We start from the raw sequence: 24,190 nt of genomic DNA, 5'->3' as shown, positions 1-24,190 counted from the left end.
CTAAAGGATCTTTGCTAGACTGGAAACACAGAAAGGGTATATAAACTCGAACCCAAAACAATAAAGAAAATGGCAACGGGATCATACTTATCAATAATCACCTTAAACGTAAATGGATTGAATGCCCCAACCAAAAGACAAAGGCTGGCTGAATGGATAAAAAAACAAGACCCCCATATATGTTGTCTACAAGAGACCCACCTCAAAATGAGGGACACATGCAGAATGAAATCGAAGGGCTGGAAAAAGTGATTCCACGCAAAAAGAGATCAAAAGAAAGCAGGAGTAGCAACACTCATATCAGATAAAATAGATTTTAAAACACAGACTGTGAAAAGAGACAAAGAAGGAAACTACATAATGATCAAAGGATCAATCCAAGAAGAAGATATAACACTTATAAATATTTATGCACCCAACATAGGAGCACCGCAATATGTAAGACAATTACTAACAAGTATGAAAGGGGAAATTAACAATAACATAATAATAGTAGGAGACTTTAATACCACACTTACATCTATGGATAGATCAACTAAACAGAAAATTAACAAGGAAACACAAACTTTAAATGATACAATAGACCAGTTAGACCTAATAGATATCTACAGGACATTTCACCCCAAAACAATGAATTTCACCTTTTTCTCAAGCGCACACGGAACCTTTTCCAGGATAGATCACATCCTGCGCCATAAATCTAGCCTTGGTAAATTCAAAAAAATTGAAATCATTCCAAGCATCTTTTCTGACCACAATGCAGTAAGATTAGATCTCAATTACAGGAGAAAAACTATTAAAAATGCCAACATATGGAGGCTGAACAACACGCTGCTGAATAATGAACAAATCATAGAAAAGATCAAAAGAGAAATAAAAATATGCATAGAAATGAATGAAAATGAAAACACAACAACCCAAAACCTCTGCGACACTGTAAAAGCAGTGCTAAGGGGGAAGTTCAGAGCAATACAGGCACACCTCAAGAAACAAGAAAAAAGTCAACTAAATAACCTAACTCTACATCTAAAGAAAATAGAAAAGGAAGAGATGAAGAACCCCAGGGTTAGCAGAAGGAAAGAAATCATAAAAATTAGGGCAGAGATAAATGCAAAAGAAACAAAAGAGACCATAGCAAAAATCAACAAAGCCAAAAGCTGGTTCTTTGAGAAGGTAAATAAAATTGACAAACCACTAGCCAGACTCATTAAGAAACAAAGGGAGAAGAACCAAATCAATAAAATTAGAAACGAAAATGGAGAGATCACAACCAACAACACAGAAATACAAAGGATTGTTAGGGAATACTATCAGCAATTATATGGCAATAAACTGAATAACCTGGAAGAAATGGACAAATTCCTAGAAAAGTACAATTTTCCAAAACTGAACCAGGAAGAAATAGAAAGTCTGAATAGACCCATCACAAGCCCGGTACTAGAGGGTGTAATCAGAAATCTTCCAGAAAACAAAAGCCCAGGTCCAGATGGCTTCACAGCCGAATTCTACAAAAAATTTAGAGAAGAACTAACACCTATTCTACTCAAACTCTTCCAGAAAATTGCTGAGGAAGGGAAACTTCCAAACACAGTCTAAGAGGCCACCATCACCCTAATCCCAAAAACCTGGTAAAGATCCCACAAAAAAAGAAAACTACAGGCCAATATCACTAATGAACATAGATGCAAAAATCCTTAACAAAATTCTAGCAATCAGAATCCAACAACACATTAAGAAGATCATACATTATAACCAACTGGGCTTTATCTCAGGCATGCAAGGATTCTTCAATATTCACAAATCAATCAACATAATACACCACATTAACAAACTGAAAAATAAAAATCATATGATTATCTCAATAGATGCAGAGAAAGCCTTCGACAAAATTCAACATCCATTTATGATAAAAACCATCCAGAAAGTGGGAATAGAAGGGACATACCTCAACATAATAAAAGCTATATATGAAAAACCCACAGCAAACATTATCCTCAATGGTGAAAAACTGAAAGCATTTCCCCTAAAGTCAGGAACAAGACAAGGGTGCCCACTCTCACCACTACTATTCAACATAGTTCTGGAAGTTTTGGCTACAGCAATCAGAGCAGAAAAAGACATAAAAGAAATACAAATTGGAAAAGAAGGAGTAAAACTTTCACTGTTCGCTGATGACATGATCCTCTACACAGAAAACCCTAAAGACTCTACCAGAAAACTACTAGAGCTAATCAATGAATAAGGTGAAGTTGCAGGATATAAAATCCACACTCAGAAATCACTTTTATTCCTATACACTAATAATGAGGAAATAGAAAGAGAAATTAAGGAAACTTTTCCATTCACTGTTGCAACGAAAAGAATTAAATACTTAGGAATATATCTACCTGAGGAAACAAAAGACTTGTACATAGAAAACTATAAAACACCAGTGAAAGTAATCAAAGAGTATACTAATAGATGGAGAAATATACCGTGTTCGTGGATTGGAGGAATAAATATTGTAAAAATGAGTATACTACACAAAGTAATTTATACATTCAATGCAATCCGTATCAAGCTACCAAAGATATTTTTCACAGAGCTAGAACAAATAATCTCACAATTTGTATGGAAATACAAAAAACCTCGAACAGCCAAAGCAATCTTGAGGAAGGAAAATAGAACTGCGGGAATTAACCTGCCAGACTTCAGGCTCTACTACAAAGCCACAGTCATCAAGACAGTATGGTACTGGCATAAAGACAGAAATAGAGATCAGTGGAACAAAATTGAAAGCCCAGAAATAAATCCACGCACCTATGGATACCTTATCTTCGACACAGGAGGCAAGAATATAAAATGGAGTAAAGACAGACTCTTTAACAAGTGGTGCTGGGAAAACTGGTCAGCCACTTGTAAAAGAATGAAACTAGAACACTTCCTAACACCATACACCAAAATAAACTCAAAATGGATTAGAGAGCTAAATGTAAGACCAGAAACTATAAAACTCCTGGAGGAGAACATAGGCAAAACACTCTCTGACATAAATCACAGCAGGATCCTCCAAGACCCACCTCCCAGAATATTGGAAATAAAAGCAAAAATAAACAAATGGGACCTAATTAAAATCAAAAGCTTCTGCACAGCAAAGGAAACTCTAAGCAAGGTGAAAAGACAGCCTTCAGAATGGGAGAAAATAATAGCAAATGAAACAACTGATAAAGGATTAATCTCTAAAATATACAAGCAGCTCCTGCAGCTCAATTCCAGAAAAATAAATGACCCAATAAAAAAAAATGGGCCAAAGAACTAAACAGACATTTCTCCAAAGAAGACATAAAGATGGCTAACAGACACATGAAAAAATGCTCAGCGTCCCTCATAATTAGAGAAATGCAAATCAAAACCAAAATGAGATACCATTTTACACCAGTCAGAATGGCTGCTATCCAAATTCTACATGCAATAAATGCTGGAGTGGGTGTGGAGAAAAGGGAACCCTCTTACACTGTTGGGTGGAATGCAAACTAGTACAGCCACTATGGAGAACAGTGTGGAGATTCCTCAAAAAACTGGAAATAGAGCTTCCGTATGATCCAGGATTCGCATACTGGGCATACACACCGAAGAAACCAGAATTGAAAGAGATACCATCTGCAGACGCATGGATAAGAAAGCTTTGGTACATATACACAATGGAGTATTACTCAGCCATTAAAAAGAATGCATTTGAATCAGTTCTAATGAGGTGGATGAAACTAGAACCTATTATACAGAGTGAAGTAAGCCAGAAAGAAAACACCAATACAATATACTAACTCGTATATATGGAATTTAGAAAGATGCAAATGATAACCCTGTATACGAAACAGCAAAAGAGACACAGATATGTATAGAACGGTCTTTGGGACACTGTGGGAGAGGGTGAGGGTGGGATGGTTTCGGAGAATGTCATTGAAGCATGTATATTATCATATGTGAAACGAATCGCCAGTTCAGGGTTGATGCATGTTACAGGATGCTCGGGGCTGGTATGCGGGGATGACCCAGAGGGAAGATAAGGGGAGGAGGGAGTTGGGAGGGGGGTTCGGGAGGGGAACTCATGTACACCCGGGGCGGATTCATGTCAATGTATGGCAAAACCAACCAATATAATATTGTAAAATAATTTGCCTCCAATAAAAATAAAAATTAAAAAAAAATAAAATAAGAATTTTGTGGCTGACAGGACTTATTTCAATTCAGTGAAGAAAAGTGCTGGGATAATATGTTGAGTAATTGGGTGTGGGAAGTTCACATTCTCTTAAATATTTTTTCTACAAACTTGCTAAATTCACTGATTAGTTCTTGTCAACAATTTGCAAATTCCATTTGATTTTCTGCATAGACTATCATGTTGTCTGAAGATTTTTTTACTTTTTCCTTTCCAATTGAGATGCCTTTTATCAATTGATTTCTCTCCTCATAATGGTTTGGATATTTCTGATTCTTGGCATACTCTTTTCCTTGGGTGCTGGGTATATTTTTCCCTAGGTATATTTCACAGTTTTTAAAAATGTAATGTTGTTTACTTACTTAGAAACACTTTGATCCTATGGAGTCTTGCCTTAAGGGTTGATCAGTGGGCATTTGAGACAAGATGCCTCTCAGTACTGTATATGATGTCACCTGAGTGAAGAATTTCTGCTATGGCTCCAACAGACACTCTGCCCACGTGCAGGATTCTGTCCTCCCTCTGCTGCACTCTCCTTTCTGGTCTGCCGCCTGCCAGCTCCAATATCCTCTCCTCTGCGATTCCACCTTGACACCCAGGGGGCTGGCAGGACATGGCCTGGACAGTCTGTATAGACAGCAAGCTGGGTCAGCTGAGCACTTCGTCTCTTCCTTGTCTCAGCTCCCAGAGATCACTGCTGATTCTCCCTGGCCTGATGTCCAGTTTCTTCACAGCCTGAGCTTCATAAATTTTGGCCCCTTTTAAGGGGATATTTGAAGCCAGTGTCAGGGCAGAGCCGCTCCTCTTCCTTCATATGCATGAATAGAGACTGCCGTGACAGAACTCGGAGAGCTCTGACCCCATGCACTGGAGGGAGGCAGGTGCTGCTGCCAGGGATGGTGGCAATTATCCTGGGGATGACGGTGATGAAGTATCTCAGCCACCAGCACCCAGAAGCTCTACTGGCTACAGTGATTCTTCCTTTCAAAATGTATGCCAGATATGTCTCCCCTATTCAGTTCCTTTCACTGGCTTTATTATCACTCAGAATATAAGCCAGAGGTCCTTATGATGACCAGAAAGGTTCCAGATTCTCATCTGTGAAACCCCATTGCCTCTGTACCTCCTCTGATATTCTCACTCTTGTTCAGTCCATGCTGACCACACTGGCCTCTTGGCTGCACCCTTAACATTCCAGGTTTTCTGATGAATTAGTGCCTTTGCATAGTCTGTTCTCCCTGCCTTGATTACACTCTCAAATATAGCTCCTGGCCACTTCGGTCTTCTCCAAGTCTGCCCAGGCCTCGGCTTCTCACCTGACTTTCTCCTGACGGTGGGCAGTCAATCCTCTTCACCCTGTTTTGTCCCACACTGTTCATCACCTTCTATAATACAGTATAATTTACAAATGGCTTTGACCTAGCAGAAGAGACATGTCCCATTGATTGCTCTGCCTTCCAAACGGAGGTTTCCCATGAAGCGATGTCTGCGTGTGGTGCCAGAGTGGGGTCAGGTTCACGGTTGGCCTTGTGGAGTTCCAGTAATTGGCAGCCTTGATTGGAAAGGCCACTCTGTCCCTGAAGCCCTCCCACACCCCATCTGCCATCAGTGAACTGCCCACGTGGAATGGGTCTGTGTCTCAGCTCTTCTGTCTCCCATCAGGCTCCTGCTCCAGCATGCACAGTGCCACTCGGTCTCCGAAAATAAAAAACTAAATTTATAAAAACAAATGGCACAATTAAAATAAAGAAATAATAATAAATATAATTTCAGATCAAAGAAAATAAAGTAGAAACCTGGAAACTTAGGCAGGTGCCTGATGGAGTAAAGGGGCCAGAGCTCAAGGGGATTTGGGTTCAGAGATCTTCAGGTTAGGTTTCGTGGCCCTTGAATCTCAGGTTAACCTTGTGGGCAATATACCCTTCTTTAGATCAGGGGTTTGGTCTGGAGTGTCAGAAAAAAATGTTCATGGTAATCAGCCTGGTCCTTGACCACAGTGAGGAAGTTCACGTGGCTTCTCCTCCTTTCTCTCAGCACCAGGATTCCCCTTGGCTGTAGGGTCTGTGTCTTTTGCCTGGTTCCCCCAAACCCTAGCCCTCGCTACTCTGGTTGTCTCTGCCTTACCTCATGACCTAGAGATGCTACTGACCCTGCACCCAGGGCAGCTGGGGGTATCAGCCATGGGGAAAAGAGAGGTGAGGCCACAAGAGACCCTTGCTGTTGCCTTTTAATGTCAGTTTTGAAGGTCACCTTATCTGTGGTATCTGGCAGGGCCACTGATTTTACTGTCAACTACTGAAGCTAGTTTCTGACCCAGAAAAAAGACGTGGTTTGGCTGACCAGAAGCAGTGCTACTGTTACAGCCACCTGCTGAACCACTTGCAGTGAAGAACATGGATGTGGGTCATTCCATGTGAGTCAGGTTAGGTTTGTTGTACTTGAAAACAGCAGAGATGTCTCTTTTCATCATTCAGCTTTCAAAGTGTGTTCCGAGTTTTTATCAGAGGTCATTATTTACATAAGAGGGCACTTAGGTCATGATTTTTCTTTATAACTTTTATTGATGCCAGGAATGAAATAGTAAAACCACTGTGAATTTTTCAAAATGGCATGATTTTGTCACATTCACAGGCTCCAGGGGTTAGGCCTTCAACATTTTTGGGGGGAACACAATCCAAACCAGAGCCACCCTCCACCACCTCCCACTTCACTCTGAGCACAAGCCCTCAGCATGTGCCCTGAGGCCTCCACATCCAGTCCCTGTCAGCTCTTGGCCCCCGTCCTGCTGCTCTCCTCTTCACCCATCTGCTCCAGCCACACTGGTCTCATGCTCCCAAACCTCCCTCACGTCCTCACTTGAGGACTTTGTTGTTGCTTCACAACAAAGGTAACCCTGACCACCCAGTTGAAAATGGAAAACCACTCCTCCAAGCGCTCTCTCTCCTTCTCCTGCTGCACTTCAGGCCAGAGTCTTCACCATCTTCCCATTGGCTACCTAGTGTGTAGTCGTTTTTTCATTTCTTAGCAGTTTCTCCCGGCTGGACTGGAACCTCCAAGGAGGCCTGGAAGGATGTCCAGCAAAAATTGTTCCTTGAGTTACCAAATAAATAAAGCTACTATAGAAAATGTAAGAAAATATCCTTGTGAGCTAGGAGTGGGGAAGTACTTCCTAAACATTGGTTTAAGCCCATAGCAGGTTAAATCAAGACTATACCAATATTTTCGATATCATGCTGATCACCAAACATATAACTGCAATTCTGATTTGTGGAAATGGGCAAAGGATACAAGTAGGCTAGTTACAGAAGAGGAAACCCCCAAAGGTCACAGGATACAGTAGGAGTGGAGATGGGTGCAGCGTGCCAGGAAGCAGCCTGGCAAGACTGAATCCAGTGAAGCCTTCACATCCCTGAACCCCAGCATTTATGCCCAGGGAAACTGTGACCAGTCCCCTCAGTGGGGGGTGTATGAGGGTGTCCTCACGGTGTCATCTGTGGAGGCAGGATTCAGAGCCACTTAGACGTCCCACTGACTCTCCTTCTGCCCTGATGTCAGACCTTTAGGTGGGTCTGGTTAATTCATGAGTTTCCAGTTGTGGGATGGACAACAGCAGAAGTCAACACGCTAGATCCTTGCTTAGTATCCTCTTTGGGCTTTCTTCCCATATGTCTGACCAGAGTGTCCACACTTACTCTACGTACCCTTGTGAATTTGGATCTGCCCTGACGCGATTTCTCTCCAGGAATGATGGCGGAAACCTGCACTTCAGGCCAGAAGTCTGCTAAACTTACAGCTAAAACTGTAACAACGTCTGCTCAAAGCTCTCCATTTGCAGCACCCGCAGGAAGACTGGGAGAGAGAGCTCATTTGGTCATCTGTAAGCGGAAAGTTATGACCAACCTTGATAGTATATTAAAAAGCAGAGACATTACTTTGCCAACAACGGTCCGTCTAGTCAAGTTTTTCCCGTGGTCATGTATGGATGTGAGAGTTGGACTGTGAAGAAAGCTGATCGCCGAAGGATTGATGCTTTTGAACTACGGTGTTGGAGAAGACTCTTGAGAGTCCCTTGGACTGCAAGGAGATCCAACCAGTCCATTCTAAAGGAGCTCAATCCTGGGTGTTCATTGGAAGGACTGATGCTAAAGCTGAAACTCCAATACTTTGGCCACCTCGTGTGACGAGTTGACTCACTGGAAAAGACTCTGATGCTAGGAAAGGTTGGAGGCGGGAGGAGAAGGGGACGACAGAGAATGAGATGGCTGGATGGCATCACCAGCTCTGTGGACGTGAGTTTGAGTGAATTCCGGGAGTTGGTGATGGACAGGGAGGCCTGGCATGCTGTGATTCATGGGGTCGCGGAGAGTCGGACACGACTGAGCGACTGAACTGAACTGAACTGAAGCAACTGTGAGGCTTTACTTCCCACTTGGTTTTCGTACAGGATCACTATCACAGCTCCGCACTGCCTTTTACTCAGAGACGCTGGCCTGTTCTCCTCCCCTTCTGTTGATTTTATTTATTTATTTTTGCATGTGTTGGGTCTTCCTTGCTGCGCACAGGCTTTCTCTAGTTGTAGGGAGTGGGGGCTACAATCTAGCTGCTGTGCACAGGCTTCTCATTGCGGTCACTTCTCTTATTGCAGAACATGGGCTCTAGAGCACAGGCTCAGTAGGTGTGGGGCATGAACCCAGTTGCTCCATGACATGTTGGATCTTCTGGACCAAGCATCGGGCAGTGTCCCTTGCATTGGCTGGTGGATTCCCGTCCACTGAACCCCCCAGGGAAGTCCTCCTCATGTTTTATCTTGCTCTGTCCTGGACTGTAACAATTGCTCTAACCTCTGCCTTCTTCTGTATAAAAAGTATATGTGTATATGTGCGTGTGGGTTCAATTGTGTCTGACTCTTTGTGACCGATGGATTGGAGGCCGCCAGGCTCCCTGTCCATGGGATTTTCAAAGTGAGAATATTGGAGTGAGTTCCCATTTTCTTCCCCAGGAGATCTTCCCCACCCAGGGATTGAACGTGTGTCTGTTGTGTCTCTTGCATTGGCAGAAGGGTTCTTTACCACTAGCACCACCTTTCTTTTGAAAGCCTGAAAGAAAGTGCGTGTGTTTACAAATTGGACCACCTGTATCATTTCCCCTACAAGGAGTGCACTGACACCACCCACTCACACTTGCTGAGTGTCCCTTCCCACTCCTTTCAAACAGGTCCAGCTTAGCATCTGCAGCCTTTGACACATCCCCCTTGCATGTGTTTCAACCTAAACACCAGCTTTATTACTGATGAAACTGATTGGGAAGAACATGGCTTGGGCAGCTATTGTTGTTGTTGTTCAGTCACCCAGTCATGTCTGACACTTTGCAACCCCATGGACAGCAGCTCACCAGGCCTCTCTGTTGCTCACCATCCTTCAGAGTTTGCCGAAGTTCATGTTCACTGCATCCCTGATGCCGTCCATCCATCTCACCCTCTGACATCCTCTTCTCCTTCTGCCCTCAAACTTTCCCAGCACCAGGGACTCTTCCAGTTGCTAATAGTTATTTTCATTACTTTGGATAATGTTTCAGTGGAATCCATGTATATATATAATTCTTTCCATTAATGGTTATTTTCTTAAAGTATTAATATATTCCAAAAGTTAGAAATATTGACCTAAATGTTCATTTCTCTATTTCTTTTTTAAGACTCTGGAACACAAGAAATTCCCTGGCGGTCCAGTGGTCAAGACTCCAGGCTTCCATTCCAGGAGACATGGCTTTTGTCCCATATCAGGGAACTAAGATCCTTCAAGCCATAAGATGCAGCAAAACAAAACAAAAAAAAAAGGGAGAGAGAGAGAGGAAACAGATTATCTTAAAAAAATAAAAGACTCTTGATCACAATTTCTCTTCAGAAAATACACCTGATTCCAGATTGCTGGTTTCCCAAAATCCTTGCCAGAATTGGCTTGGTTTTGTACTAAAATAAAAAGCTTAGTTTGCATGAGGAGAGGAAAAACCAAGGCACACTAAAATAAGAATTTTGTGGGTGACTGGACTAGTTTTAAGTCAGTGAAGAAAAGTGCTGGGACAATTAGTTGCGTGATTGGGCATGGAGAGTTAGCTCTCTCTTAATGTATCTTTTATCCTACAACCTTGCTCAATTCACTGATTAGTTCCTGTCAATATTTTGTAGATTCCTTTTGATTTTATGCATAGACGATCATGTTGTCTGCAGATAGTTTTACTTTTTCCTTTCCAATCGAGATGCATTTTATCAATTGGTTTCTCTCCTCATGACGGTTTGGATATTTCTGATTCTTGGCATACTCTTTTCCTTGGGTGCTGGGCATATTTTTCCCTAAGTATATTCCACAACTTTTAAAAATGTGATGTCGTTTACCTACTTCAGTTCAGTTCAGTCGCTCAGTCGTGTCTGACTCTTTGCGACCCCATGAATCACAGCACGCCAGGCTTCCCTGTCCATCACCAACTCCCAGAGTTCACTCAAACTCATCTCCATCGAGTCGGTGATGCCATCCAGCCATCTCATTCTCTGTTGTCCCCTTCTCCTCCCGCCCCCAATCCTTCCCATCATCAGAGTCTTTTCCACCGAGTCAACTCGTCGCATGAGGTGGCCAAAATATTGGAGTTTCAGCTTTAGCATCAGTCCTTCCAATGAACACCCAGGATTGATCTCCTTTAGAATGGACTGGTTGGATCTGCCTGCAGTCCAAGGGACTCTCAAGAGTCCTCTCCAGCACCACAGTTCAAAAGCATCAATCCTTCGGCGATCAGCTTTCTTCACAGTCCAACTCTCACATCCATACATGACCACGGGAAAAACCATAGCCTTGACTAGACGGGCCGTTGTTGGCAAAGTAATGTCTCTGCTTTTTAATATACTGTCTAGGTTGGTCATAACTTTCCTTCCACGGAACAAGCGTCTTTTAATTTCATGGCTGCAATCAGCATCCGTCGTGATTTTGGAGCCCAAAAAAGTAAAGTCTGACACTGTTTCCACTGTTTCCCCATCTATTTCACACGAAGTGATGGGGCCAGATGCCATGATCTTTGTTTTCTGAATGTTGAGCCTCAAGCCAACCTTTTCACTCTCCTCTTTCACTTTCATCAAGAGGCTTTTGAGTTCTTCTTCACTTTCTGCCATAAGGGTGGTGTCATCTGCATATCTGAGGTTATCTATATTTCTCCCAGCAATCTTGATTCCAGCTTGTGCTTCTTCCTGCCCAGCATCCCTCATGGTGTACTCTGCATATAAGTTAAATAAGCAGGGTGACAATATACAACCTTGACGTACTTACTTAGAAACACTTTGATCCCATTGAGTCTTGCCTTAAGGGTTGATCAGTGGGAGTTTGAGACAAGATCCCTCTGAGTACTGTATATGATGTCACCTGTATGAAGAGTTTCTGCTATGGCTCCAGTGGACTATGTGCCCACAAGCAGGGTTCTGTCCTCCCTCTGTCACCCTCTCCTCTCTAGTCCACTGCCTGCCAGCTCCAACAGCCTCTGCTCTGCGATCTCCCCTCGACACCCAAGGGGTTGGCAGGACATGGCCTGCACAGTCTGTATAGACAGCAAGCTGGGTCAGCTGCACACTTCGTCTCTTCCATGCCTCAGCTCCCAGAGATCACTGCTGATCCTCCCTGACCTGATGCCCAGTTTTTTTCACAGCCTGAGCTTCATATATTTTGGCTGTTTTAAAGGGGATCTTTGAAGCCAGTGGCAGGGCAGAGCTGTTTCTGTTCCTCCATATGCATAAACAGAGTCTTCCACGACAGAACCTGGAGAGCTCTGATCCCGTGCACTGGAGGGAAGCAGGTGCTGCTGCCAGGGATAGTGGCAATGGTCCTGGGGTTTATGGTGATGGAGTATCTCAGCCACCAGCACCCAGCAGCTCTACTGGCTACAGTGATTCTTCCTTTCAAATATAAGCCAGATATGTCTCCCCTATTCAGGTCCTTTCACTGGCTTTATTATCACTCAATATAAGCCAGAGGTCCTCATGATGACCAGAAAGGTCCCAGATTCTCATCTGTGGAACGTCATTGCCTCTCTACCTCCTCTGATATGCTCTCTCTTGGCTGCACCCTCAACATTCCAGGTTTTCTGATGAATTAGTGCTTTTGTATAGTCTGTTCTCCCTGCCTTAACTACACTCTCAAATGTAGCTCCTGGACACCTCCGTCATCCCAGAGACTGCTTTGTCATAGCCAATAAAGCAGAAATAGATGTTTTTCTGAAACTCTCTTGCTTTTTTGATTATCCAGAGTATGTTGGCAATTTGATTTCTGGTTCCTTTGCCTTTTCTAAAACCAGCTTGAACATCTGGAAGTTCAGCGTATGGGCTGTAGCAAGTATCAGCTATCAGTACAGATGAAGAGCACACGTACAGATATGGAGTGGGCAGAGGGAGGACGCTGGTGGGTCATTTGGCTTAGTCCCTGGCCCTCTAGTCCATCGTATGTCTAGTGAGCCCCTTTCTACAGCATGACTGTTCTTACAAATGTCCCCCCAACCTGACAGTGGGCCCCTGAAGGAGAGATGTGTCCAGGCTCCCTGCTTGGACTGGAAACAGTCACGTGTCCTGAGGACTGGGGCGGGGTCTTTTTGTGCATGCACACTGAGGAGCTGCCCCCCACACTAAAGAGTGGAGCGCCACCCAGAGGCCTCACAGTTGAGCCATTTACCAGGTTTCTGGCCTGAGGCAGAGCTGACTTAGAAGGCCCAGACCACGTGGGTGTGTGTCTGCGCAATTTGGGCAACGTGGCGCAGGAACGCGTGAAACTTCAGCAGGGGGCGCCCATTGCCTGAGCGCCTGCATTCATCCCGGAACCAATGCTCAGTGGGAACCAATGCTCGGTGGGAACCAATCGTGAGGCAGGACCAGGGTGTGTGTGCGCAGGCGCTCTGCTGATCCGGTCGCACTACAGAGCTGGGATTTGTAGAGACGCTTCAGTCTTTCCCACTGCTAAGGGAGGGGGAGAGGGGTTCAAGATGGAGTCCGAGGCACACGGTGGAGGAGCCACGAGGCCAACCGATGAAGACGCAGGTGCCGTGGCCTCTCCAGAGGGCACAGCAAGTGGTGGCCAAGGCGTGCCGGGTGGTGCTGGTGGCCCCAATGGCTCTGGCGACCCAGCTGGCCCTGGTGACGCCATCAGTCAAGAAGTCACTGGTGGCTCCAGCAACCTGGCTGATCCGAGAGGCCTCAGCGCTGCAGGAGAGTCAGGTGGCACAGCCCGTGCCATTCCACAGATCCCAGGGGTACCCCATGCACCAGGGCCTGGTGGAGATGCTGCACCCAGAGCTGGAGTTCTGAGGAACCGAGTCTTCCAGTTGTATCCTATTCCAGGAGTCCCAGTGGGCCATGCGGGTTCAAGGGTCGGGGTGTGGTCTAGGGGTGGTTTGGGGGGATGCAGGCAGTGGGGCCTAAATTATAGGAGGAGGGTACTCTGGGGGGCTGGAGGGTATGGGTCAGGGGTGGTCTGACTGCCAGGGCATGGTGGTGAGGGAAAGCAACCTGAAGGGATCCAGAGGGTCAGGCAGTGATATCCAGGTTGTCCAGCGGTGGCCTTGTGGGAGAAGGCGGGTCTCTGTGAGTAGGGAGCCTGACTTACAGGCAAAATGACTAGTGTGGATGGTGCCTTAACCATATCTTCACTAGCAGCCTTGCCATGCCTTTCTCATCACATGCGGAGGCAGACAATGCCCGCCACCTCCTGACTCGACGTACTCAACTGCGATGGCCGGTTCGGAGGGAGCTCTACGTTAATGGCCGCACATTGGTTCTGTCAGTACTAAAGGGGGCTGTGGCGAGGGAGGGGGTGATGGGTGGTGACCATTCTCCGCCCAGGAAAAGCCACAATGGAGGGTTAAGCCTAGAGGAGAAGTGTGGTGCTCTGGGATTGTTGGTGTGCGGGAACAGAGGGGGGACATACTGCTCTTCCTTCTCGGCGGAATTTGAATTTCATTTTCCCTCCCTTTTAGCCGATTGACTGCTGAAGACCCTGGCCTGCTCCAGACGGCCGTCGCCTTCTTTCAGGTGCAGCTTTCCTTGGTGATGCAGACCTTGGAGCACTCTGTGCCCCTCTTTTTTGATCAGTCTCAGCACAGAAGAGGGCCTTAAACCTAGCCTATGTGCCCTAGCCTCAAGTGTCCTTCCCAGGGGCACTGCTTTCTGTAGTAGTTTAATGGGGCTTCACCTTGTGCCTGTGTTGCTGTTTGGGGGCTCAGGGTCTACATAGTTTGTTTGGCGATTGTTAACTGCAGAAAATAAAACTGAGCTACTGTGCTGTCTCTGACATTAGTTTTAGTTTGTTCACTTCTGAATACCATGTTCATCTTCAGGTTGGAGGGGAGGTTCTGAGATCCAAATATTCAAGGAGTACAACATAAGTGAAGACAATGGAAGAAATGGAAGAATAAGAATGTTGTGTACTGCCATACAGTATTGATTTTGGAATATTTTGTCAGTTTTATAGTTACATTTCGGAGAAGGCAATGGCAAGCCACTCCAGTACTCTTGCCTAGAAAATCCCATGGATGGAGGAGCCTGGTAGGCTGCAGTCCGTGGGGTCGCTAAGGGTCGGACACGATTGAGCGACTTCACTTTCACTTTTCACTTTCACACATTGGAGAAGGAAATGGCAACCCACTCCAGTGTTCTTGCCTGGAGAATCCCGGGGACGGGGGACCCTGGTGGGCTTCTGTCTATGGGGTCACACAGAGTCGGACACGACTGAAGTGACACAGCAGCAGCAGCAGCAGCAGCAGCATAGTTACATTTATATATTAAGATATAATACCAAAAAGTTGTTGCTGTTGTTCAGTCTCTAACTAGTGTCCAACTCTTTGTAACCCCATGGACTGTAACAAACCAAGCTCTGTGTCCCCGCTGTATCTTGGAGTTTGCCCAAGTTCATGCCCATTGAGTGTGTTATGCTGTCAAACCATGTTATCCTCTGTCCTCCCATTCTCCTTTGGCCTTCAATCTCTCGCAACATCAGGGTCTTTCCAGTGAGTCAGTTTTTCGCATCTGCTGGCCAAAGTATTGAAGCTTCAGCTTCAGCATCAAGTCTTTCCAATGCAAATTCAGGACTGATTTCCTTTAGGACTGACTGGTTTGATCTTGCCATCCAAGGCACTCTCAAGAGTATCCTTGTATCCTGAAACCATGCTAAACTCATTAATTAATTGTAATAGCTCTTTTGTAGATCCCATTGAGCTTCCTACATAGACAATCATTTTGCCTATAAGTAAATACACATTTACTTCTTCTTTTCCAATTGACGCATTTCAACTGATTTCTGTTAAAATGAAATCTCCAACACTTTGGCCACCTGACGTGAAGAGCCGACTCATTGCCAAAGCCCCTGATGCTGGGAGAGACTGAAGGCAGGAGAAGGGAATGACAGAAGATGATGGCATCATGGCTCCATGGACATGAGTTTGAGGAAGTTCTGGGAGATGGTGAAAGACAGGGAAGCCTAGTGAGAAGCAGTCCATGGGGTCCTAAAGAGTTAGACTCAATTAAGCAACTGAACAACAACACACTGATTTTTGTTATAATGGATTGGAGTTTTCTGTTTCTTTGCCTCCTGGTAATTTGACATTTGATGCTAAGCATTGTCAAATTTCCTGTGCATGCCTGATATTTTTCTATTCCTAAAAGTATTCTTTAGCTTTATTCTGAAATCCTGTTAAGTTGCTTGGAAGCGGTTTGATCCCTTTGGGTCTTACTTTTTAAGATTGGCTCTGTAGGAGCAGAGCAGATCTTAGTATAGGATGAACTTAATTAACTGAAATTGTCAATGTCTGAGAAGGCTATAGTTGTAAACAAAGACTCCTTTTAAAAATTTTATTTATGAAAGTTATTTGTTTATGTTTGGCTTTCCCACCTCTTCTTAACTATGTGCAGGTTTTCTGTGCTTGCAGCCAGCGGGGGCTACTCTCTAATCACTGTGCTCATGCTTCTCCTGTGTTGGAGCATGGACTCTATCTCATTGTGAGCTCAGTAGATGTGGCACACGGGCTTAGTTGAGCCAGGTATGTGGGGTCTACCTGGCCCAGGGATTGATCCCATGTGCCCTGCATTGTCAGGCACATTGTTAACCACTGAACCACCAGGGAAGCCAAAATAAGGAGTCCTATACAGTACCAGAGTGATAGTAAAATCTATCTGGACATTTGATTGGCACTTTCTATTACATTTTAAGATGCTCATATCCTTTGACCCACTTTCGGGGTCTATCATAGGAAAATTCTTGTATATGTGAGCAAGGCAGAATCGACCACAGTATTAATTACTGCATTGTTTGTCATTGTGAAAAATTGGTAGAATGTAAATCCAGGAGGAAACACTGAGCAAATCATGGTAATTCCATCTTGCTGGAATAACATTTGGCAATCAGAGAGCAAACCAGAGCGCTGGGAACTAATATGGAACGAGATGAAAGCAAACTGTAGAATTCTGGGTCTGGCATATTCCTGTCTTTCAGGACCTTCTGAACATATAAACGTGGGACAATGCTGAGTATAACCACCCAGAATAAGTGCCTCCCCCTCCAATGTCATCACTGGACATTAGGGAAAATCATTTCAGTATTTAGATTTCCATGCTGTTTAACTATCTTCATAAAGAATCATGATTTTGAAATGGTGTTGCTTTGGAGCAACGTGGTTTGCTCCATTTTCCCATTGAAAAAAAAAGCACTTAGAAACTTTGATCCAGCAAAGGTCTGTGAGGATGCATTGGGAAGAGGACACCCCCAAGAAGTGGATGTGGACCCCCAGCATCAGGGGATGGAAGCTGACAGGAGGGTCAGAAGCAGGGCCGATGCTCGCATTAAAGAAGAATCGTTGGTATCTCGCTTTTAAAAAATTAGAAATTGACTTTGAATTTGATGAGAAGTCTATACCACCATCAAGGACATCTATGGGTTTTGTCACCCGGAGTCCATTGTCCTTCTCTTGGTCCTGGTATCCTCCTGTCACCCTGGGAAATCACCCCTTTCCTTTTCTCTCACCCATTATGATTATGATAGAGTTCACTTCACCTCTGATTGCAGGAGTGGGCAGGTGGCTCAGGCCTGAACTATCAGAGCACTTATTTCCTTCAGTTGTGGTGATCCCATCCAACCAGTGACACTTAGGGAGCTGTCGGGGAAGCAGGCTGGCAAGGGACAGAGGGGGAGCTGGAATGAGAAGGCAGATCTCAGGGAACCAAATGCTGGATCCAGCCTTGCCTGAAGAAAGAAACTACCTCTATACCTTGTAGTTACACAAACCCAGAAATTCTCCCTGTGACTTAAACCAAGGTGATTATTTTGTATGGATTTGTTCCTTTTTTCACTTGCAATAGCAAAGTCTTCACTATTATTGAATTGGGGTAGCACAGTTTTATTTATTACTTAATTTTCTTGCTAAGGGATTGGCTCTTAGCTGAGAAATCACCAACCATATGATAAAAAAGGAGACAAATGAGAGTTTTTGTGGGTAAATCGCCAGAAAGGGAGGGGAGGGTTTACAGCAGGCAGCTGGAGGAAAGGGCAAAAGCTGGAGAAGGGGCACTGGGGACTTCTCATACTAGACAGTGCTCCCCAAACTGCCCCGGAATGGTGAAGTCAGTTTACCAGGGGATGGGACTCTCATCTGATTCTCCCTTCCTCAGCCAGCAAACTTGGAATCATTCAGCTACTTTGACCCCATCCGTGGACTGCAGAAGCTGCTAGGTTGCTTTAAATCCTGTCAGGTCCTGTAATTATTCAGTTCCAAACTCTCCAATGGGCTCGCTCTCAGTCCGAGTTGAAGCCACAACCTTTCAGTGGACTGTAAAGACCTGTGTGGTTCAGCCTGCATCTTTTCTGGTTTCATAACTTCCCTTTCCAGTACCCCTTTGCCTAGTTGGATCCAGACACACAGGGATCTTTGCCCTTTATGAACCATTAGTGTGCATTTAATAAAACTTGTCACACAAAAATTTGTGTGTGAAAACCATGGGAGATATTGAAGGAAACCTAAAAATATAGAGATATATCACATGCATATTCTTCAATCATGTCTGATGAGAAGATATAGTTCAGGGCTCAGTTTCCCCCAAACACATCTATAGAGTCCATCAAAATGGCATCAAATATTTTTGGAGAAATTAATGAGCTGATTTCTTAAACAAAATCTTACTTTTTTTTTTTTTTTTGCTACATTGGGTCTTATTTGAGGAATGTGGAAACTTCATTGTGTCATGTGGGATCTTTTGTTGCAGTGCACAGACACTCCAGACACAAAGTCCAGTCTCAGTAGTTGCTCCACTGCATGTAGGATCTTAGTTCCCTGACCAGAGATCAAAGCGATGTCCCCTGGATTGTGAGGCAGGTTCATTTTTAAAAGATTCATTTGTTTGTTCGTTTATGTAATTTTGGCTTGGGTGGGTCTTTGCTGCTGCACACATGGGGTCTTTTTAGTTGTGGTGAGTGGGGGCTATGCTCTAGTTGCAGCAGATAAGCTTCTCATTGTGATGACTTTTCTTGTTGTGGAGCACAGGCTCTAGGTGCTCCAGCTTCAGTAGTTGCAGCTGGCGGGCTCTAAAGCACAGGCTCAGCGGTTGTGGTGCTCTGGCTTAGTGGCCTTTCAGCTTGTGGGATCTTCCTGGAGCAGGGATCAAACCTGTGTTCCCTACATTGGCATGTAGAATATCAACCACTGCACAACCAGAGAAGTCCCTGATGAGCTGATACTGAAATTTATGTGAGAACACAACCCTGATGGTAGCCTGAAGAATTGTAACTATGCAAAAATAAGGGACTAACACAGCCTAATTTCTTAGCTTACTCTGCATGCCCAGTGCTGGAGCTGTGGATCCATGCGACAGGACTGACAATCCAGAAGCATTTCCAGACATATGTGTGTGGTCAATGGATATTCAGTAGAGGAGTTTAGATAATTCAATGGAGGGAGGATAGTCTTTTTTGAACAGGTGGTTGTGGAATAGCCATATGGGGAAAAATAGACCTCCATTCCCTTGTGTACTTACCTTCCATCATTCATAGAGACGTTTATGTTCAAACGCTCAGAGTTCTACAGGCAAAAGCTAAAGGGATAAAAATTAAGGACTCAGATGAGAACTGTGTAACGTTTCAGTAAGCAAGTCTTTCACGTATGAAGTCAATATCAATAAGCATGAAAAACAAAAAGAACAATATGAGCCCAGACTTCACCAATCAAAAATATCAGTCAGATTATATCACTACTCTGTTGAAAATTGTATGAGTTTCCTAGGGCTTCCATCAAAAATTATCACAAAGGGGATGCCTTCAGACAAGAGAAATTTTTTTTTCACAGTTCAGGAGGCCAGGAGAATGAAACTGTGATGTTGGCAGGGCTGATTCCCTCTGATGGTGCAGAGGGAGAGTCAGTTCCAGGCCTCTCTCATAGATTCTGGTGGTGGCCTACAGCACCTGGCCTTCTCTGCCTTGTAGACACTTCACTCCAACTCTTCCTCTGTCTTCACATGGCCTCTCTCTGTGTGTGTTCACATGGATTTCTTATAAACATACAAGTCATTGGATTCAGTTCATTTTGATCGCTCAGTCATGCCTGACTCTTTGCGAACTCATGAATCACAGCACGCCAGGCCTCCCTGTCCATCACCAACTCCCGGAGCTCACCCCAACTCATGTCAATCGAGTTGGTGATGCCATCCAGCCATCTCATCCTTTATCATCCCCTTCTCCTCCTGCCCTCAATCCCTCCTAGCATCAGGGTCTTTTTCAATGAGTCAACTCTTCGCATGAGGTGGCCAAAGTATTGGAGTTTCAGCTTCAGCATCAGTCCTTCCAATGAACACCCAGGACCGATCTCCTTTAGGATGAACTGGTTGGCCCTCCTTGCAGTCCAAGGGACTCTCAAGAGTCTTTCCAACACCACAGTTCAAAAGCATCAATTCTTCGGCACTCAGCTTTCTTCACAGTCCAGCTCTCACATCCATGCATGACCACTGGAAAAACCATAGCCTTGACTAGACGGACCTTGGTTGGCAAAGTAATGTCTCTGCTTTTTAATATGCTATCTAGGTTGGTCATAACTTAGGGCAGTGAGTCCTAAAGCAGTGAGTCTTCATCTTAACTAATTACATCTGCTAAACCCTAATTCCAAATCAAGTCTCACCCCCAGGTTCCAGGGGTTGGGACTTCAACATCTTTTTCTGGGGGACACAATCCAAGCCACAGCCACCCTCCACCACCCCCCACTTCACTCTGAGCACAAGCCCTCGGCATGTCCCCTGAAGCCTACACATCCAGTCCCTGTCAGCTCTCGGCCCCTTGTCCTGTTGCTCTCCTCTTCACCCACTCTGCTCCAGCCACACTGGTCTCCTCATGCTCCCAATCCTTCCTCAAGTCTTCACTCTGTCTCTGCTTCACAACAAAACCGACACAGACCACCCGGTTCAAATATAAAACCACTCCTCCAAGCACCCCCTCTCCTTTTCCTTGCTGCACTTCCAGCCAGACTTCTCACCAACTTCCCATAGGTTACATAGTGTAGTCGTTTTTTGGTTTGTTTTGTTTTCACATTTTTAAAAAATTTTATGTTTTTTCTTGAAGGATAATTGCTTTATAGAATTTTGTTATTTTCTATTGAACCTCAACATGAATCAGCCATAGGTATACATATATCTCCTCTCTTTGGAACTTCCCTCCCATCTCCCTCCCCATGCCACCCCTCTAGTTTGATACAGAGCCCCTGTTTGAGTTTCCTGAGTCATAGAGCAAATTCCCATTGGCTATCTATTTTACATAAGGTAATGTAAGTTTCCGTGTTACTCTTTCCATAAACCTAACCCTCTCCTCCCCTCTCCCCATGTCCACAACTCTATTCGCTATGTCTGTTTCTCCACTGCTGCCCTGTAAATAAACTCTTCAATACCATTTTTCTAGATTCCATATATATACATTAGAATATGATATTTATTTCTCATTCTGACTTACTTCACTCTGTATCATAGGTTCTAGGTTCATCCACCAAATTAGAACTGACTCAAGGGCATTCCTTTTAATGGCTGAGTAATATTTCACTGTGTATATTTACAACAATTCACTGATTAGCTCTAATACCATCTTTAGGGTTTTCTATGTAAAGCATCATGTCATCAGCAAGCAGTGGGAGCTTTACTTCTTCTTTTCCAATCTGGATTCCTTCCATTTCTTTTTCTTCTCTGATTGCTGTATCTCGGACTTCCAGAACGATGTTGAATAACAGTGATGAAAGTGGACACCCTTGTCTTGTTCCTGATCTTAGGGGGAATGCTTTCAGTTTTTCACCAGTGAGAATAATGTTTGCTGTAAGCTTATTATATATACCCTTTACTGTGCTGACGTAGGTTCCTTCTATGCCCATTTTTTGAAGAGTTTTAATCATAAATGGGTGCTGGACTTTGTCAAAGGCTTTTATTGTGAATCTATTGAGATCATCATATGGTTTTTGTCTTTTGAATTGTTAATGTGGTGTGTCACATTGATTGATTTGTGTGTGCTGAAGATTCTTTGCATCCCTGGCATAAACCCAACTTGATCATGGTGTATGAGCTTTTTGATGTGTTGCTGAATTCTATTTGCTAAAAGTTTGTTGAGGGCTTTTGCATCTACGTTTATTGGTAATATTGGCCTGCAGTTTTCTTTTTTTGTGTTGTCTTTCTCTGGTTTTGGTTTCAGGGTGATTGTGGCCTCGTAGAATGAGTTTGGAAGTGTTCCTTCCTTGGCAATTTTTTGAAAGAGTTTTAGAAGGTAGGCATGAGCTCTTCTCTAAACATTTGACAGAATCCTCCTGTGAAGCCATCTGGTCCTGGGATTTTGTTTTTTGCGAGAGTTTTAATCACAGCTTCACTTTCAGTGCTTGTAATGGGTTGTTCATAATTTTTATTTCTTCCTGGTTCAGTCTTGAAAGACTGAACTTTTCTATGAATCTGCCCATTTCTTCCAGGTTATCCTGACTCTTTGCAATCCCATGGACTGTAGCCTGCCAGGCTCCCCCATCCATGGAAATTTCTGGGCAAGAGTACTGAAGTGGGTTGCCATTTCCTTCTCCAGGGGTCTTCCCAACCCAGGGGTCAAACCCAGGTCTCTCACATTGCAGGCAGATGCTTTACCATCTGAGCCACCAGGGAAGCCTTATTGCCATACAGTTGTTCATAATATTCGCTTATAATCCTTTGTATTTCTCCACTGTCTGTTGTAACCTCACCTTTTTCATTTCTAATTTTGTTGATTTGATTCTTCTCTCTTTTTTTCTTGATGAGTCTGGCCAAAGGTTTGTCAATTTTGTGTATCTTCTCTAAGAACTAACTTTTAGTTTTATTACTTTTTTACTACTGTTTCTTTCATGTCTTTTTAATTTATTTCTGCTCGGATCTTTATGATTTCTTTCCTTCTACTAATTTTATTTTTTTCTCCTTATTTCTCCAGTTGTTATAGGTGTAAAATTAGTTTGTCTATTTGTTGTTTTTCTTGTTTCTCAGGTAGGATTGTATTGCTGTAAACATCCCTCTTTGAACTGCTTTTGCTCCATCTCATAAGTCTTGAGTTGTCATGTTTTCATTATGATTTGTTTCGTGAATTTTTAAATTTCCCTTTTGATTACTTCAGTAACCTGTTGCTTATTTAGAAACATATAGTTTAATCTCCATGTGTGTGTTTCTTACAGTTTTTTTTCTTATAGTTGGTAACTAGTCTCATAGCATTGTGGTCAGAGAAGAGGCTTGATAGAATTTCAATTTTCTTAAATTTACTGAGGTTTGATTTGTGCCCCAAGATGTGGTCTATCCTGGAGAATATTCCATGTGCACTTTGGAAAAAGATTTATTCTTCTGCATTTGGATGGAATGTCCCAGAAATATCAATGAGATCCATCTCATGTAATCTATGATTTATGATTTGTGTTTCCTTATTAATTTTCTCTTTTGATGATCTGTGCATCGGTGTGAGTGGGGTGTTAAAGTATCCGACTATTATTGTGTTACTGTCAGTTTCTTCTTTTATGTCTGTTAGTGTTTGTCTTATGTATTGTGGTGCTCCTATGTGGGGTGCATAGGTATTTACAATTCTTATGTCTTCCTCTTGGATTGATCCCTTGGTCATTATGTAGTGTCCTTCCTTATCTCCTGCAATCTTCTTTATTTTAAGGTCTATTTTGTCTGATGTGAGGATTGCTACTCCAGCTTTCTTTTGCTTCCCATTTGCATGGAATGTATTATTTCATTCTCTCACTTTCAGTCTATATGTGCCTTTAGGTCTGAAGTGGGTTTCTTGTAGACAGTATATATATATGAATCTTGTTTTTTTATCCATTCAGCCAGGCTGTGTCTTTTGGTTGGAGCATTTAATCCATTTATATATTAAGTACTTTTTGATATATATGTTCCTTTTGCCATTTTCTTAATTGATTTGGGGGCATTTTTTAGATATTTTTCCTTCCCTTGTATTTCTTGACTATACAAGTCCCTTTAGCTTTTGTTGTCAATCTGGTTTGGTGGTTCTGAATTCTGTTCACTATTGCTGATCTGAAAAACTTTTGATTTCTCCATCAATTTTGAATTAGATCCTTCCTGGATACAGTAAATTTGGTTGTCAGTTTTTCCCTTTCAGTACTCTAAATATATCCTGTCATTCCCTTCTGGCCTGCAGAGTTTCTGCTGAAAGATCAACTGTTAAACATATGGTGTTCCCCTTGTATGTTACTTGCTGCTTTTCCCTTGCTGCTTTTAATATTCTTTCTTTGTGTTTAATCTTTCTTAGTTTGATTAACATGTGTCTTGGCGTGGTTCTGCTTGGGTTTACCCAAGAGACCCTGTATGGGACTCTTTGCATCTCTTGGACTTGATTGACAATTTCCTTTTCCATGTTGGGGAAATTTTCAACTATAATCTTTTCAAAAATTCTCTCATACCCTTTCTCTTTCCCTTCTTCTTCTAGTTCAGTTCAGTTCAGTCGCTCAGTC

At 43.5% G+C, this 24,190-nt stretch overlaps 1 protein-coding gene across 1 annotated transcript; it reads left to right on the top strand.

Moving 5' to 3' along the window:
* The first annotated feature begins 13,201 nt into the window (after positions 1-13,201).
* On the top strand, positions 13,202-14,466 carry LOC129564081 (uncharacterized). Its single transcript, XM_055437689.2, has 3 exons — positions 13,202-13,542; positions 13,869-13,994; positions 14,192-14,466. The coding sequence occupies exons 1-3, from the start codon at positions 13,202-13,204 to the stop codon at positions 14,328-14,330; spliced, it is 606 nt and encodes a 201-aa protein (XP_055293664.1). The 3' UTR covers positions 14,331-14,466.
* Positions 14,467-24,190: the final 9,724 nt, after the last annotated feature.

The sequence above is a fragment of the Moschus berezovskii genome, chromosome X (assembly GCF_049115385.1).
Source record: "Moschus berezovskii isolate FMDL1 chromosome X, NW_MosBer_1.0, whole genome shotgun sequence".
Taxonomy (NCBI): domain Eukaryota; kingdom Metazoa; phylum Chordata; class Mammalia; order Artiodactyla; family Moschidae; genus Moschus; species Moschus berezovskii.
The sequence above is the reverse complement of the archived record's forward strand: the minus strand, read 5'-3'. Positions and strand labels throughout refer to the sequence as shown.